Source organism: Pseudoliparis swirei, chromosome 13 (genome assembly GCF_029220125.1).
Source record: "Pseudoliparis swirei isolate HS2019 ecotype Mariana Trench chromosome 13, NWPU_hadal_v1, whole genome shotgun sequence".
NCBI lineage: Eukaryota > Metazoa > Chordata > Actinopteri > Perciformes > Liparidae > Pseudoliparis > Pseudoliparis swirei.
The window spans coordinates 447738-461777 of record NC_079400.1 but is presented as its reverse complement, the minus strand read 5'-3'; the positions used below and the strand labels follow the sequence as shown (position 1 = coordinate 461777).

Here is a 14040-nt window from a genome sequence, read left to right as displayed (position 1 = left end):
GTGTCTGTCCTGGTGTGAGTGAGGAGACTGTGCTCCAAATCCCTGATCTCATTTCCTAGATCCTCAATGAGCCTTTTGACTTTCCCTGTAGAGTGACGAGTGTATTGTTGAACAAAGACGCGTATATGCGCCTTCCCTACATCCCACCACTGACTCAGGGACTCAAAGTCACCCTTCCTTCCTCTCCAGATCTCCCAGAAAACCTCAAACTTTTGACAGAAAACGCATCCTGAAGCACCTGAATGTTAAAATGCCAGTAAGAGCTACCCTTGGTGGTTGGTGCGGTGTGCACATCTACAGTGACCAAGTGATGGTCGGTGAAGCCTACTGGGTAAATGTGACTGGACAGTAACCGGTTGCTAAAACTAGTCGAGATGTAAACCCTGTCTAGCCTGGCTGCCCTGATGGTTCCATCCAACACCTTCACCCACGTGTACTGCCTGGCCTTGGGGTGTTTGACCCTCCAGACGTCCACTACACCTGACTCTGCAATCACCTGTGACAAGGTGTTAGATGACTGGAGGTGAGGTTCCTCTCCTGTCCACTAGAGGATCTATGGTACAGTTCCAGTCCCCCCCCATCACTACACACTGGTTCTGGTCACACTGCTGCAGGACATCTCTCAGCTGGTGGAAGACGTCCGTCCTGTGCGAGCCCTGGTTTGGAGCATAGATGTTAATAAAAACAAAAGGAACGTTCTGTATGGTGGCTCTGACCACCAGAGCTCTTCCTTTCACCATCTCTGTGGAGGAGATGATGCTGACATCCAGCCCAGGTGTGAACAGAACGGCTCCACCTGCAGACAGGTTGGTCCCATGAGACATACTGGCCCCTCTACCACAAACCCCAGTCTGTCTCATTGTGTTGGTCACTGTGTGTTTCCTGCAGGAAAACAATGTCAAGTCTTTTCTGTTTTATCATTTCTTCAGTGACCGCTCTTTTCTCTCGGCCCCTTCCACCGTTAATGTTCAAAGAACCAACCCTCACCTTGTGCATTGAAAAATTAAAAGGAAACGTGATGTAGACAGTCAACAATAACAGAAAACTCAAGTACAGCACATTCATGACCGCTTCACTTAGTTCTCCTCTTTTTGGAGCATTTCATCTGTTTCAACTGCTTCCTGATAGCAGTCATGTATTTTTTAAGACGGTAGCGCTTCTTCTCGTCTAACGTCTCCACACCAACCTCCTTCTGGATTGATAAAACACTTTTCATGAATTTGCTTGCATCTGGAAAATGCTCTAGAACATCTACAGATTGCCCAAAGTTCTCATCCAGAAAGCTATTTATGTCCTCAAGCTTGTAGAGATCTCCATCGTAAGCCTGGGACCCGGAGACAGAGGCAGAGGCAGAGTCTGTCTGGTCCTCCATCTCCTCCTCCACATCACAGGCCTCTCCTCTCTCCTCCATCTCCTCCTCCACCACACAGGCCTCTCCTCTCTCCTCCATCTCCTCCTCCACCACACAGGCCTCTCCTCTCTCCTCCATCTCCTCCTCCACCACACAGGCCTCTCCTCTCTCCTCCATCTCCTCCTCCACCACAGGCCTCTCCTCTCTCCTCCATCTCCTCCTCCACCACACAGGCCTCTCCTCTCTCTCCTCCATCTCCTCCTCCACATCACAGGCTTCTCCTCTCTCCTCCATCTCCTCCATCTCCTCCTCCACATCACAGGCCTCTCCTCTCTCCTCCACCTCCTCCTCCACCACACAGGCCTCTCCTCTCTCCTCCACCTCCTCCTCCACCACACAGGCCTCTCCTCTCTCCTCCACCTCCTCCTCCACCACACAGGCCTCTCCTCTCTCCTCCACCTCCTCCACCACACAGGCCTCTCCTCTCTCCTCCACCTCCTCCTCCACCACACAGGCCTCTCCTCTCTCCTCCATCTCCTCCTCCACCACACAGGCCTCTCCTCTCTCCTCCGGGCCAGCAGCCTGGCTCTGATCGGGTTCAGCTGTCGGCCCGTTGCTGCTGCCTGCTACACTTTGCTTCCTCTCTTCCTCTTCTCCTCTCAGTGCTACCTTCACCTTTTTTCTAGGGCTGTCAGCGTTAACGCGTTAATCTATGCGATTAATTTGGCCGCGTTAACGCACTAAAATATTTTAACGCAATTAACGCATTTTTTTTATTTTTATTTTTTTATTTTTTTAAACCGCGGCAGTACGGTTTAACACTGTTTCCGTTTTTAAAACAATCATTTCTCCGCGAAAATAAGGAGCAGAAATCAGTTTAACTCGTGGATGAATCAGTCGGGTTTCCTCCTGCTCCTCCTTCCTCCCGTCTCCCCCTCTGACACACAGAGGAACGGAGGGGCGACGTGTCGGGGGACGCGGCGTGGAAAGAACTCGTCACACGAAACCTTCAACGTGATTGGTCAATCCGTTTGTCTGTCAACATTTCGGGGGGAAAAAAACCAATGAACACTCAGTAAATCACAAAGGACCTGGGGTCCTTTGTGATTTACTGAGTGTTCATTGCCCCCAGCCTCCAGAGGGTTAACGTGACATATGTGAATGTCAGTCAGTTATCAAGGCCACTGGTTCTGCTGTTCAGTGGTAAAGATGACAGGACCAATGGGGTCTCAATATACTTCTTTTTTTTTACTAATCTGATGTTTCACTGAAGAAACAATTTATCATCCACGATATTAAATACCTCGCTGGCACTTTATAGGTATAAGCCTCTTTGAAAACACAGCTCTGTGGGAAGTTTTGTCTTTAAAAAGAAGGGAAACACTTTTAACCCTTGTGTTGCCTTCGGGTCATTTTGACCCGATTAAATATTTAACCCTCCCCCCCGCCTTTGGGTCATTTTGACCCGATTCAATATTTAACCCTCCTGTTACCTTTATATTTACTAACATATTTTACCCTTTGGGTTCAATTTGACGCCAGCAATTAAAACCTCCAGAAAATTATTAGAATTAATATTGTTTTCCAAGTTTAAGTGTGAGGCACTTTATGTTTGTTTGTTGACTACCGAAAGAACACCGACATTAAACATTGAATGGGGTCAAATTAACCCGAAGGCGGCAGGAGGGTGTAATATTGATTCGGTCAAAATGACCAAGGCAACAGGTTAAACGGTGAATTTTGTTGTTGTTGTAAAATGTATAAAATGAGCCCAGCCTCCAGAGGTTTAACGTGACATATTTGAATGTCAGTCAGTCACCAAGGCCACTGGTTCTGCTGTGTTCAATGTTAAAGATGACAGGACCAATGGGGTCTCAATATACTTCTTTTTTTTTACTAATCTGATGCACGGTGGCTCAGTGGTTAGCACTGTCGCCTCACAGCAAGAAGGCCCTGGGTTCGAATCCCGGTCGTCCCGGTCATTCCAGGTCCTTTCTGTGGAGTTTGCATGTTCTCCTCGTGCCTGCGTGGGTTTCCTCCGGTCCTCCGTTTCCCCACCATCATAAAGACATGCACCGCAGCCTCACCCCGGTTCGTATGGATGTGAATGAATGTTGGTGGTGGGGGAGGGGCCGTAGGCGCTGATTGGCTGCCACGCTTCTGTCAGTCTGCCCCAGGGCAGCTGTGGCTACTGATGTAGCTTACCACCACCGGGATGACTGTGTGTGTATGACTACTGGACTCTGGACTGTAAAGCGACTTCGAGTGTCTTGAGAAGCGCTATATAAAATAAATGATTATTATTATTATTATTATCATCCACGATATTAAATACCTCGCTGGCACTGTATATGTAGGAGCCTCTTTGAAAACACAGCTCTGTGTGAAGTTTGGTCTTTAAAAAGAATGAACTTTTAACTTTTAATTGCGATTAATCGCGATTAATTAATCGCAATTTCAAAATGTGCGATTAATTAGTTAATTTTTTTTAATCGATTGACAGCCCTACTTTTTTCCTTTTGTTGGTCCCCTTCCTTTCCTCCCTTCCTTTGCTCCTGTCAGTACTTCCTCCACCTTTTTTCCTTCCGTTTCTCCACTTTCCTTCCTCACTTCCTCTGCTCCTGTCAGTAAATCCTCCACCTGTGTTCCCTCTCCTGTTGTATTCTGAACAGCTGAAATCTCCTCGTTAATATTTCCTTCAGCTGAATCAGCACTCTGCTCCCCGGTGTGACTGTCGCTCCGCCCCTCCTCCGCCCCAGTGGGCGGAGCCTCGCCGCCACTGGGCGGAGCCTCCGCGGCCCCGCCCACCGGGGCCTCGCCGCCGCTCCGCGGAGCCCAGGCGGCCCGCTTCTCCGCCGGTGCGTCCCCCGGCTTGGGGTTCCCTCCGGCCGGCTCGCGAGGACAGCTGTCGCGCTCGTGCCCCAGTCCCCCACACCTAAAGCACTTCATGCTACCCGTGCTAGCATACAGCATGTAGTGCTGAGCCTTGTGCTTCACTCTGAAGGAGATCTCCAGCGTCTGAGACGGACAGTTCAGAAACATTCACACCTGCCTCCGGAAGGACTTTACGTGTTTCAGTTTAGGGTGTCTGCACCCCAGACCGATCGTTGTGAAGCCGCTCGCGAGCTTCCCGAAGCTCTGCAGCTCGCGCTCCAACACGGAGTGGAGTATGAACGGCGGGACCCCGGACACGGTGACCCGGGTGGTGGGCACCGTCAGCGGGGACACCTGCAGGTACACGCCGCTCAGCGTGACGCCGCTGCATATCAGCGCGGACACACACCGCTCCTCCGTAAAAAACACCAGCAGCCCTCGGTTCAACCTGGAGGCGTCGGAGATGTTCTCGTGTCCGACAACATCTCCCACCGCCAGGAGAACCTCCTCTACCGGGGTACTTGCGTCGGACTCGATCCGGACGCCAAGACCCGGAGACGGCGTCTCAGAGGACGCCATCTCACACCAGAAACACGGTTATCTCCACAAAACACCAATAAGCCCCAAAATAAACCAACAATCAGACACTAGAAACACAACAACTCAATCACACAGTGAAATATGAAAGACAAAAAATTTGAAAAGTTTGAGAGAAATCACCAAACATTTGCCCTCACCACGCTCTCGATCGTGAGCAGCTCCCTCCAGAGAGAGAGAGAGAGAGGGAGAGAGAGGGAGAGAGAGAGACAGAGAGAGAGAGAGAGAGAGAGAGACAGAGAGAGAGAGAGTCTCATGAGACCAGGAGAACGACGTGTTGCAGGGAGGAAAACAGGGAGACAACCTTGTACTGACAAAATAAAATGAATGTAGGGTTGAAATTACTGCAACTTGGTATACAAGGAAATATTATTTCAAAATTGAAAACGACACAAAGAACAAGTTCAATGCTTTTCTTATTTTTGAGGGATTCTTTGATTTATTGTTAACCTCTAGATCCAGAAGAAATAGAAGAGGTGAACATGTCAGTTCACAACTTTAATCTAGCCTGAAGTATCTTAACAACTGGACAGGACAATATTTGACTCAGACATTCATAGTTGCTTAATAATTCATATCTTTGGCGGTCTAGTGCACCTTTGATCAATACTTTTTTTATACTAAAATGGTGAACATGGTAAAACATCAACTGTCCCTAGCAGGGATGTCTTGACAGAGCAGTTGCATCACTGTCGGACATTTTAAAAACTCTAGCAGCGTGTGAGGAGCTCCTCTTCCTCCTTTTGCCCTGCAGGACAACAATGTCCATCGACATCACTCTGTAAATATGGGACATTCTTGCACCTAAAGATAGTATCCATATGCATCTGAGACACAAATATAATGTACCTGCATACTGCAGACGGTAACTGGAGATGTATGAACCCTGTTAGTAGATGGCCTTAAAGGACCACTCTCCATATCTTCATATGTATATATAAGATATTCCCTCCTTACCCCTGTCTGCCTCTAGGGGGCCGGTGCCTCTCCTCTGTGTCACTTTGGCCTCCTCTGCCTCGGGATGGAGAGCGAGTGCGACTTCTCGGGCTGCTGGAGCTTCTCATGCCAATGGAGGCCCTGCGTTGGCCCTGCAGAAACACACGACTTCAGAGCGGACCCTGGATCTATGTGTCAAAGACTGAAAGAAGAAATGCAACACAGCAAAACATATGTTGATCCCCCTAATGGTCCTCAGTACCTGCCCCGGGTGGGGATCGGTTGCAGCCTGGTGGGTCAGGGCCAGGGGGTCAGACTGGGTCATGGAGTCATCGCTGTTAGCGCGCAGCAGGGGGTGGGAATGAAGGGAGGGCAGCGGCAGCGTGTGGACGCTCTCTTTTCGCTTGGGAACATACTTTGGAGATTCCAAAAAGGGCACTGAGGAAGGGAGGCGTGAGGTCGACAGGTGAGGGATCAGAGGCGCGAGGAAGGCCAGTGGGGTTGGATGTGACGGGATGAAATGGAGGGAGATTGTTAGGGGGAAATCCATGATCTGCTCAGGAAAGTGCAAAGACAAGCAGGTGTGGAAGCGGAACACTCAGGCGGTGAGCAGGCTCACCGATGTCAGAATCTTTGTGGTTTTTGAGGATTTCCCCGAGTTCAAAGTGACCCGACATGATCGCGAGCTGCAACACGGAGAACACACAGGATGTCGATAGTTAAGCCCTCATAATAATGATATCTGTTGTTGCGTTGTGGTGTCTGCTTTCTCTCTTTTAGTTTCTGACAAAACCATCAAAGCTGCAAAAAAAGAAATGCAATTTCACTTTGAAAAGATCTGATAATTGATAATTGGACCATTGACCTGGAAAGGAGTCTGGCCGAGGTTGTTCTGCGCCTCCTTGTCGGCTCCCCGGTACAGAAGAACGCGGACGCAGCTTTCCTGATGATTCAGAGAGGGAGAGCGATGTGTGTCACACCTTCAGGGAGGACAGCAGCTGGAACTCTGGCCACAACAGTTTCATACAGGGAATCTGTTTCAGAGCTTGCCTTGTTGTAGAGGGCCGAGATGTGCAGCGCAGTGTTCCCCGAGGCGTTCTGAGAGGAGGGGTTTGCCCCATAAAACAGCAGATGCTCCAAGTGCTCTGCAAAACCATTCTGGCAAGCCTTGAAGTGATAGAAGTATCCACAAATTGTCAGAATTCAAAAGTTAAAGTGAAGAAAGTGATTCACATCAGACAGTAGGGGAGAGGAACTATATTGCAAAAGAGAAACAATGAGAATTGAAGGAAGATAATGTCTAGCATCCACATTTAAATTCATAATTAAAATTAAAAACTGATCAGAGACAATTACATTGCACCATGATGGAAAAGAAAGACAACAAAAATGACACGTAATGTAAATAAAATGATTAAAATAACATAAATGAGCCTCCAGCAGCCTGACACCTCGAGTGTTTTTTTCTGCAGACATAAATATCACAAGATATGTACAAAGTAAAGAAAGAAAAGCAAGAGCACGACAAAACCAAAATAAAATGCCATGACAACCAGCTTGCAGCAAATGTACCAGAATGTCACAGAGACATCGTGGCAGACAACTCACACACTTCTACACTAAGAGAGAGAGAGAGAGAGACCATGGACGGGGCTGACATGACTCACATGAAGGAAACTGTGTGTTCACTTCATTCAGATGACATGATCAGATGGTAGGATGAAGGGTACCTTATGTATTTCTTCCATTCCAAACTCTTCTTCATCCCTGTGCTATGGAAAGAGACCAGGAGGGGAGGAAGGAGAGAGGATGGAGATACGAGTGAGGAAGGAGAGCGAGAGGAGTGTGATGGTCCGTCAGACAGAGGAAGAACATGACGGTGCCTTGCTTATGAAGTGAGGCGAGACAAAGATGCTCGATGGCAACATGTGAAAGGAAGAAATGAAACCAATCACAGGATCGAGATGTATATTAATAACATTCAGCTGTACATCGGTACCTGGTGGGACTCGTCCCAGCCATTCTCATCCCTTGAGCCCAGCCTCGCCCTGTAGTACAGGAGGGTCTCACAGCAGGAGGTGGCGCCCCCTGCCAGCACAGTGTGGTACAGCGGGGTCAGGCCACAGCGGTCCTTGTAGTTTGGAGACGCTCCGAGAGACAAGAGCGCCTGATGAGGAGAGAGGAAACATCCCTTTGTCTGAGTGCTCGTGCTGTAGTGAGAGAGCTAGAGGAACAAGTCAGAACTCAGAGGATGACGCCAAGTCATCGGAACAATCTACAGTCTCATTTCATTACATGTATATATTGTTTGATTATTTAACATGTGATCTCTGTTCACTGCCAGAGTTATACTGCATGTTGAAGCAGGGGTTGACAACAGAATACATTTCCTGGCAGAAGCATTGAAACAATGGCGGCACATGAAGCAGCCGTCGTGCTCCCAGAAGACAAAGTGCTCTGCAAGTGGACTGGAAGAGAGAAGTAGCAGTCACAACGTGAAGCTGAACGCGTGTTTCAGAACTGTCAAGTCTCTCATCATATTTTAATCTAACCACCCACATCTCATGCAGCCTTTGCAATGTATTCACTTCTACATTAAATACTGTGTATATAAGATGTGATGTGACTGTGCCTATAAACCATATACATTCTTATCATAATCATTCACTTTATTTAGTCCATTTTGTTGCGTTTGCAATATCCTGCATTATGCGACATCGACTCAAAGCCGTACCAGCAGCCCGGCGTGGTTGTGGGCCCTGACCGCTTTGTGCAGCGGCGTGGAGCCATCCCTGCTCCGGAAGTCCAGGTGAGCGCCGCCCTGAACCAGCAGCCGGACGCCCTCCGTCAGCAGGCCCGACTGCATGGCCACAGACAGGGGGGTCTCTGAGCCGCGGGGGGAGCATTTCAGATCACCAATACCACTGGCACCAGCATTTATTTGTGAATCTAAGACGGTTATTCCCACAGTGGGATGAGCATTCACAACAAACTCACCTCCACTGTCAGGGTCATGGAAATTGGAATCAAGACCTTTATCGAGGACTTTTGTCATTTTCTCTATTGCTCCGATCTGAATGTAATCCAGGAACTTCTTCAGGCTGGCCTGAGGATGGGAGAAGAGTCGGGACATGTGGAAAGGAGCGCACCGGAAATATTCAATCAACACGAGGATAAATACCTTCGTGCTGAGTTTGGAGAGCGCCTTCTCATCCAGATTGGTCTGTTTGTAGACTCTGGTTTTGTACCTAAACTAGGGACCAGAAAAGTGTGAAAACTGTGATTCACGTCCCGCTGCAACGCAGCTCCGTCTGATGGTGAAAGGGAGGCGATTCCAAAAAGAGTCGTTGTGTGCAACAGTTGACGTTTTACAATCTGAACCCTAAAGAAAACGTAGATGAGAAAAGCTGAGGGTGGAAATTGATTTTAAGTTAGATTTCTTTTCTTCCTATCATGATAAATGTGATTTTTGAGTAAATAATGAAATCTAGTTAAGTTCAGCGTTGCCGCTTTAAAGCACACAAAGCATCATTATTCTCCTGAACTGAAGCTAAACTCTTTCCAGAAATTCACTCTAATGGCACAAATGCTGGCACAATAAAAGAAAGTTTTTAGACAATTATGTTTAAATTGTGATTTAATATCTTTAACCCACCAGCTATGTGAACTAAGGCTGTTTTCTTGTAGCCACAGACAAACTACACACGTCCATATCAAGACTCATAGGCCGTCTATTCATAGGCTCGGACATAAATCAACATGTGTTGTACTCACTTCTAACATCCTGGCAGGCTGTTTGTACACCTCTACCATGGCTAAGAAACCATTGTTTATTCTCTGTGGGCCTAAATGCTATATGTAGGCAGCAGTCGGCTGTGTTGCACCCAGCTGCACCTCAGCCAGCGAACAGCTGCACAGGTAAACCACCAGGTGTGTCAGCGTGCAGAAGCGACAGACCCAACACCTCATACGAGGCCATTTCATTTAAAAAGTCGTGGCCCAAGGTAAGAACGAAACCAATCCAGGAACTACTCTGTACCAACGAGACTGGTTCACTTGCAGCACTGACGTCATTCTTAGTGCCTTTACTCCGGTTGTACACACACACTCGCGGAGCAGCGAGATGCCCGCTGTGGAGCAGAGGTCATCGGTACGTCAACAACGGAAACACTGAGTGGAAGCCCGGCCCTGAGTTCAGGATATAGCCGCACCCCGTGCGTCAACCTGTACCGCAGCTGCGCCACCAGAGGGCGCTGCGAGCTCATTGTATCACAGCATGATCATAGTGACGTCATCTCACAACCCACTTCCCAAACGAGTGGAGACTATACTATAATGTGCAGGTGATGTTAACACAGATTCCGGTCGGTCCAGTGGCGGTTTGACATCTGTGGGATTCGTTCCTTCACTGTGATGAACACGGGATTCTAATTTTAAAAAGTAAGCTGTGAGTCATTTGTCTGAAATTGAAGAACATTCCTTTTTTTACTTCGTTATGTGTAATTACATCGTCAAACTATCATGCAGTACAATCATTAATGTCATCAAACAATAGAAGCTTCCAAAGAGGCCGATGTTTAACTTGATTCCTGTATTATGACGACCACAGTGCTATATTCTTTATATTCAGTCATAAAGAGACAGTCAGGAAAGTGACTTTATGTCCTCTGTATCTTTTGGGGTTGTGGCAACACTTTTGGGATATTTTAAGCAGATTTCATAGCATTTTTAAGACTTAGTATTTTTAAATATAACAACTTTTATGCTAAAAAATAAATGTATCAAGTATTTTCCCCATAGCTTGTTATTCCTGGCAGTATCTGGCATTGAGTCATAATTCATCCGGGTGTGTTGGTGCTCTACTTGAACTCATGACCCTTTCCCACTAGCCCCGCCCCCTTACCTCCAGGTAGGGCACCCCCTTCTCAAAGGTCGGCGCGTAGTCTCGCAGCGCTCTCTCCTCCTCCAGGAACTTGGCGTCCCGCCCGTCTCTGGCCGGCTGGAAGAGGCCGTAGTTGTAGGCGTCCCACAGCGGCTCGCCGAGGGAGCAGATGATCTGCTGCTTGGCGCTCCACGCCGTGCAGTCCGGGTCGAACTGGAGACACCTCTGACCGACACGGAGACAGGGGTCAGGGGTCAGGGGTCAGAGGTCAGCTGAAGCTGCTCTCCTCTGAACAGTAACGGTTCATTGTGAATAACAACAGCTCTTGAATATCCAACTCGTCACTTCCTCGGCGTCCCGAGGGCCTGAGGCAGGATTCATGTTGTCAGTTCAAATCGTTGTTAAGGTGACAATAACACGTTGTTCTGTTTTGGGAAACACTGGCGATGCTAAATGAGGCCAGTGCACTAGTGTGTGTCTGTCGCTGGCGTAAAGGACGATATGTATTGTTGATCATGCTGACAGGTTGTTGATATGATTTTGATGATGACGATGAAGATGCGGCAATGACGTCAAGGGGCGTTGGCTTTGGGCGTGTCACCTGAGGACAGCCAGGTGTGGCCGGGCTAGAAGGGTTGAACAGTATTTCAGAGCGTTAGACAAAGAGAGGAATGGATGTTTAGTTTCTGTTGCTGTTCTGCAAATAAAGGAAAATATAACTAAGACAATCAGAAGGCGAGTTGATTTTCCCGACCGCTCCTACATGAACGTGAACAGCGTGACATGAATGCGACAAACAGACATCACCATGGTAACCGAGGACACGGACCCCGGCCTCCTGGATGAAGGTCCTGTGTTTGTCTGATCCATCAGGCGTCTCACCAGCGCCGTGTGTCCTTCAGGGCCTCCATACAGCGCCGTGTGTCCTTCAGGGCCTCCATACAGTGCCGTGTGTCCTTCAGGGCCTCCATACAGCGCCGTGTGGCCTTCAGGGCCTTTATACAGCACCGTGTGGCCTTCAGGGCCTCCATACAGCGCCGTGTGTCCTTCAGGGCCTCCATACAGCGCCGTGTGGCCTTCAGGGCCTCCATACAGCGCTGGGTGGCCTTCAGGGCCTCCATACAGCGCTGTGTGGCCTTCAGGGCCTTCAAACAGCGCTGTGTGGCCTTCAGGGCCTCCATACAGCGCTGTGTGGCCTTCAGGGCCTCCATACAGTCTCCTCCTGCTCCTCTTCCTCCTGCTCCTCTTCCTCCTGTCTCCTCCTCCTCCTGCTCCTCCTCCTCCTGCTCCTCTTCCTCCTGTCTCCTCTTCCTCCTGCTCCGTCTCCTCCTGCTCCTCCTCCTCCTCCTGCTCCTCTTCCTCCTGCTCCTCTTCCTCCTGCTCCTCCTCCTCCTGCTCCTCCTCCTCCTGCTCCTCCTCCTCCTGCTCCTCTTCCTCCTGCTCCTCTTCCTCCTGTCTCCTCTTCCTCCTGCTCCTCCTGCTCCTCCTCCTCCTGCTCCTCTTCCTCCTGTCTCCTCCTGCTCCTCCTCCTCCTCCTCCTCCTGCTCCTCTTCCTCCTGTCTCCTCCTGTCTCCTCCTCCTGTCTCCTCCTCCTCCTCCTGACTAGATGTCACGCTGATTGGTGCATTGCCCTTATTATTACATGTCCACAGGATGGCCATCTTTTCTCAGTTGTCCTTGTTACCCTCTGGAGGCGGAGCTAAGAGGTCTGGAGGCGGAGCCAGGAGGTCTGGATGAGGCGTGTGCGTCCTGCTGTGGTTCCCTTTCAGAGAACTGTAAGTAGAGAGGCACAGCTCAGCACTTTCATGCCCCCCCCACCCTAGTGTAGCCAACTCTATCGGCATGGCAACCGGTTCATTAGTGAAGCCAGGTGCCCGTTGCCGTAGCGATGTCTTGGCGGTCCCTGGGAGGTAGAACACGTGATGAGGATGTATAAGTGGTTGTGTGTGTTTCAACAGAGTGTGTGTGTGTTTGTGTGTGTGTTTGTGTGTTGTGTGTGTGTGTGAGTGTGTGTGTAAGAAAGAGAGAGGTGAGTGTGTAACCGTTGGGAGTCTAATGTAATGTCCACTGTGTCTTCCTCTTCTTCTCGTGGTTCTTGTGGTTCTTGTTGTTCTCGTTGTTCTTGTTGTTCTCGTGGTTCTTGTTGTTCTCGTTGTTCTTGTTGTTCTCGTGGTTCTTGTTGTTCTCGTTGTTCTCGTGGTTCTCGTTGTTCTCGTTGTTCTTGTTGTTCTTGTTGTTCTTGTTGTTCTCGTTGTTCTCATTGTTCTCGTGGTTCTTGTTGTTCTCGTTGTTCTCGTGGTTATCGTTGTTCTCGTGGTTCTTGTTGTTCTCATGGTTTTTGTTGTTCTCGTTGTTCCCGTGGTTCCCGTGGTTCTCGTTGTTCCCGTGGTTCTCGTTGTTCCCGTGGTTCTCGTTGTTCCCATGGTTCTTGTTGTTCTCGTGGTTCTCATTGTTCCCGTGGTTCCCGTGATTCTCGTTGTTCCTGTGGTTCTCGTGGTTCTCGTTGTTCTCGTTGTTCTCGTGGTCCTTGTTTTTCTCGTGGTTCTTGTTGTTCTCGTTGTTCTCGTGGTTCTTGTTGTTCTCGTTGTTCTTGTTGTTTTTGTTGTTCTCGTGGTTCCTGTTGTTCTCGTAGTTCTTGTTGTTCTCGTTGTTCTTGTTGTTCTCGTTGTTCTTGTGGTTCTTGTTGTTCTTGTTGTTCTCGTGATTCTTGTTGTTCTCGTTGTTCTTGTTGTTCTTGTTCTCGTGGTTCTCATGGTTCTTGTTGTTCTCGTGGTTCTCGTTGTTCTCGTTGTTCTCGTTGTTCCCGTGGTTCTCGTGGTTCTCGTTGTTCTCGTGGTTCTCGTTGTTCTCGTGGTTCTCGTAGTTCTCGTGGTTCTCGTGGTTCTCGTTGTTCCCGTGGTTCTCGTTGTTCTCGTTGTTCTCGTGGTTCCCGTGGTTCTCGTTGTTCTCGTGGTTCTCGTTGTTCTCGTGGTTCTCGTGGTTCCTCTGGGTTCTGAGCGGTCTGCAGCTCTCCCCTCTCAGGAGACACATTTGGACTTTCACTGCAGCGCTCAGCTTCTTGTAAATGCGTATCTCCTCCCTTCTGCTTATTGATCCCCTCACATCTCTCTTCAGTTCCTCTGCTCCCCTCCTTCTCCAGGTCGGGGTGAGCAGTGTGTTCCAGGTCGGGGTGAGCAGTGTGTTCCAGGTTGAGGTGAGCAGTGTGTTCCAGGTCGGGGTGAGCAGTGTGTTCCAGGTTGAGGTGAGCAGTGTGTTCCAGGTTGGGTGAGCAGTGTGTTCCAGGTTGGGTGAGCAGTGTGTTCCAGGTTGAGGTGAGCAGTGTGTTCCAGGTTGGGTGAGCAGTGTGTTCCAGGTTGAGGTGAGCAGTGTGTTCCAGGTCGGGGTGAGCAGTGTGTTCCAG

At 49.1% G+C, this 14040-nt stretch overlaps 1 protein-coding gene across 1 annotated transcript in view; it reads right to left on the bottom strand.

Moving 5' to 3' along the window:
- Positions 1 to 11851, bottom strand: part of LOC130203906 (SH3 and multiple ankyrin repeat domains protein 1-like) — a 29384-nt gene extending 17533 nt beyond the window's left edge. The window contains exons 1-13 of the mRNA XM_056430364.1: positions 11523 to 11851; positions 11242 to 11266; positions 10662 to 10865; positions 8940 to 9011; positions 8756 to 8864; positions 8493 to 8644; positions 7758 to 7925; positions 7489 to 7530; positions 6809 to 6925; positions 6624 to 6701; positions 6378 to 6444; positions 6021 to 6196; positions 5780 to 5910 (exon numbers count right to left, since the gene is read on the bottom strand). Coding sequence (XP_056286339.1) covers positions 5780 to 5910; positions 6021 to 6196; positions 6378 to 6444; positions 6624 to 6701; positions 6809 to 6925; positions 7489 to 7530; positions 7758 to 7925; positions 8493 to 8644; positions 8756 to 8864; positions 8940 to 9011; positions 10662 to 10865; positions 11242 to 11266; positions 11523 to 11851 — 1670 coding nt within the window. The remainder of the gene's footprint in view (positions 1 to 5779; positions 5911 to 6020; positions 6197 to 6377; positions 6445 to 6623; positions 6702 to 6808; positions 6926 to 7488; positions 7531 to 7757; positions 7926 to 8492; positions 8645 to 8755; positions 8865 to 8939; positions 9012 to 10661; positions 10866 to 11241; positions 11267 to 11522) is intronic.
- Positions 11852 to 14040: the final 2189 nt, after the last annotated feature.